We start from the raw sequence: 3,145 nt of genomic DNA on the forward strand, positions 1-3,145 counted from the left end.
GAACCATTCAAGCTAGAGATTTCGGTTTGGCACCGTTGGATAATGAATTGAATGGCCCACATTTCTGCAAATACTTGTGGGCTCTGTAGAAGAGAGAAGCTGAAGCCGATTGCCCTTAGTGAACAATAAAAACCCGATAAATCCACGATTAAATCGTACGTTTATTCATCATTAGCTTTACATAAACGGTCCATTGGTGGCTCATTGCGTTTTTCTACCAACTGCACTGATTGGCTGCGGATGGGTCTCGATGTAGGCCAAATGGCTGGCAATTTCCGGGAAAATATCATCCCCTAAAACAAATGAAAATGGCCAATGAAAATTTGCACTGTGGGAGCGAAAAGAGGTACCTTTGATGAAGAACCCGTACTCATTAGCCACATACTGTCTGCTGTGGGTTTTCCCTTCTGGGTCCACGTAGCTGTAGGATCCTTTCACATCCTCCACTGCCACTTTGGTGTCTTCAGCTTCTCCACTCACTTTCACGGTTTTCACCTCGGCAGCCTGCTCCGCTTTGGTTCCATCCCCAGATTCGAAACTGAAAAACCGTGCAAATGAGTGTTCAAATCTGAAATAAAACGCTCTAATAAAATCTCTACCTCCAGTTGTAGGTGCCATCAGCTTTTCCATCGGATTTCTGGTCCAAAATGGGCACTGGGGCAGGGTAGGTGGTGATTTTTTTGGGCCCCTCTGAGGAAATCGGCCCTGCAACTGAAGCGGTGCTTAGAGGGTCTTTCCCAATGGAAATATTTGTCGCTGGTTCCACCAGAGGAGCGTTTTCCGTGGAAATCGGCAATGGAACCTCCCCCAAATCACTTGCTACTGGGAGGCCGCAGGCGAAAGCCACTGAAGCGAAAACTAGTATAACTTTGAACATTTTTTCGGACCGCTCAAAAACCACTGTGCCGTCCCAGAGCTCCAGGCGGGGTTTTATAGGACTTCTGGCAACTTTTTTTGGTCGATTTCACCCAAAAGAAACCCGTAGATTTAAACCCAGCGAATTTTAATGGGTACTTAAGGCAAACAAACAGCACATTAGCTATTTTAAGCCGCTGGTTTAGCGGGTTTTCGAAGGGTGAACGGCCCATCATCCAAGAACCCATTAAAGATGGGTCCACTGGGCCGACCAAATGGTCCTGTTTGGGCCAACTCAGACGCAATAAATTCGCCGGGACAACCATAAAATGCTTAGAAACAAACAGCAGAAGAGATGGAAGAGTAATTTTTATAAATAGATGCTAAAAACGGAAAAAATGCGCTTAAAAGTCAAGGATGCGTCGTGTCGCTACATCTTAATACGCTTTAATGCCAATGAGACATGCATAATTCATCCTAACGGTGGTTTATGCCGCTGCAAATGGCAACATTTTCCTTGTCTGTTACAGCCAGGTTTTTGAGGAAGTTTTTGAGTAAAACACTGGAAAAGCACGTTATTAAGCTAAGTGTGGGAGTACCATCTTCCCCAAAGAATGAACTGATCCTACAGAAGAAGCTATTGAAGCATCCAGTAGGGAGAGAGGTGTGTAACATTGTCGCTTTTGCCCTACAGGGAGGTTCATTCTCCTTTGCATTCCGAATGGAATTTTCCTATCTACAACCTGATGTAACTGCTGTTTCCCCAGTGCTCCTCTAAGTGAATTTGCATGTATTCCACCGAAAAATCATCACCTTTTATGGGCTAAGAGGACAACGCAAGGTTACCGATGTACGAGACGTAATTAATAAACACATCAGTAAATAGCAAGCATCTTCGCTTCGATCCGAAGTCTGGTACAATGCAGAGAGGCTTTGAGAGATAAAACTGGCACTTTCAGCCGAAACTGATTGTTACATCAGCAATGTAATAGATTGACGATCGGTTGGCTAATCGCGGCACCACAAAGGACCATAAAAGACTCGCGCCCACTATGAAGAAGTTTCGCTGAAGTCGGTCATTCATCTTTTTTGTCATCGGCTTTTGTTGGTCGAAGAGAGCAACGCGTGTTCTTAATTTCGTCGGAATTATGCAATTTCTAGTTATTTTCTTCGTGTAGTTACACACCCATTGATATTTTTGCTTGTTTGGTGTACGCATTAGCGATTGTTGCGTCAATGGACGTCGCCGTTTTGAATAATGGGCGACGCGAAGATCATTAATAATTAACACTTGGATGAGTGGACTGTGTGGAAGCTGAGGGACGAAACTGTGTGAAAAATGTTCATTATTCGCGTGGTGTAACGACGATTTGAATGAAATACATGGACTGTGGAGGAATTTATCAGTTCATGTTAGGGAGTCTGATTAGACAGCATATTTCTTCCAGGTGGTCATCTAACTAAAGATTCAACGGTCCAAAAATATCAAGTCCATGCTACAGAAGAGAGTTTTTCAAAGAAAACCCTGCAGTTGCGTAACATCCGTAATTTGTTCCTAACTTTACAAATTTCTCAAAAATCAGAATGCAGTGCGATCGGAATGGAATGTGTTCAGGTGTTTAGACTCAACTGTTTTCCCCAGACTGTGAAAATTCTACGTCAGTAGTTGATCCAGATGGAAAGTGAGGAATTTTTAAATAAAACGTGCAGATGCGAAAAAGTCCTCATATATAATAATAATCAATAACATAATGATAATCACAATAACTTAAACGACACACTTTGTTGATATGACCTGCTACGTCACACTCGGGATAGGCAACTCAGGGGCGGATCCAGCTTTAAATTCAGGGGGGGGGGGTTTGGTAGAAAAAATACAGTCTTCTGTTATCTATAAAATTAGAAAAATGATCGTCGTTTTGTGCAAGGGTGGCGTAAGATTATTGCAAAATTTCATCTTTTCCGTCCAGTTTTGCATGTTTTTCGGAAGCAAAATGAGCAAGAACGCTCGTTTTTACATCATTCCAAAGAGAACTAAATGGCCGTTTTAGAAAGTGAACCATGGATGGGGAAATGTTGCAGTTTTCTCCAAAAATGCTTGAATTCAAGAAGTTTTACATTTCCGAGGTTTTTTTGAGTTGCAAAATCCGCTTGAACGTAACGCTGCTTTTTTAGAAGTTTCTCAAGAACCATTTGAGCTACAGTATTTATTTTGGCATCGTTGGATAGAGAATTGAAAAGTCGATTCAGTCGTAACAAAGTGAGTGAGGAAATTCGAGTAGTTTTGACC

General features: G+C 42.3%; 2 protein-coding genes across 4 annotated transcripts in view; both read right to left on the bottom strand.

The window, feature by feature from the left end:
• Positions 1-3,145, bottom strand: part of LOC109545414 (calcium homeostasis endoplasmic reticulum protein) — a 17,613-nt gene that overhangs the window by 1,800 nt on the left and 12,668 nt on the right. The window lies entirely within an intron of this gene.
• LOC125504590 (larval cuticle protein 16/17-like) lies at positions 142-919 on the bottom strand. The gene is made up of 3 exons (XM_048666816.1): positions 600-919; positions 351-538; positions 142-293 (listed from the first exon to the last, which is right to left on the bottom strand). The coding sequence occupies exons 1-3, from the start codon at positions 875-877 to the stop codon at positions 202-204; spliced, it is 558 nt and encodes a 185-aa protein (XP_048522773.1). The 5' UTR covers positions 878-919; the 3' UTR covers positions 142-201.

The sequence above is a fragment of the Dendroctonus ponderosae genome, unplaced genomic scaffold, assembly GCF_020466585.1.
Source record: "Dendroctonus ponderosae isolate FM_Combo_2020 unplaced genomic scaffold, Dpon_F_20191213v2 Dpon_F_20191213_5, whole genome shotgun sequence".
In the NCBI taxonomy this organism is placed as follows: Eukaryota; Metazoa; Arthropoda; class Insecta; order Coleoptera; family Curculionidae; genus Dendroctonus; species Dendroctonus ponderosae.

Coding starts and splice junctions, on each gene's coding strand:
- LOC125504590 (XM_048666816.1), bottom strand. CDS start 877: ATGTTCAAAGTTATACTAGTTTTCGCTTCAGTGGCTTTCGCCTGCGGC. Junction 539..599: donor GATGGCACCTACAACTGGAG/GTAGAGATTTTA, acceptor ACGGTTTTTCAG/TTTCGAATCTGGGGATGGAA. Junction 294..350: donor GTACGGGTTCTTCATCAAAG/GTACCTCTTTTC, acceptor CATTTGTTTTAG/GGGATGATATTTTCCCGGAA.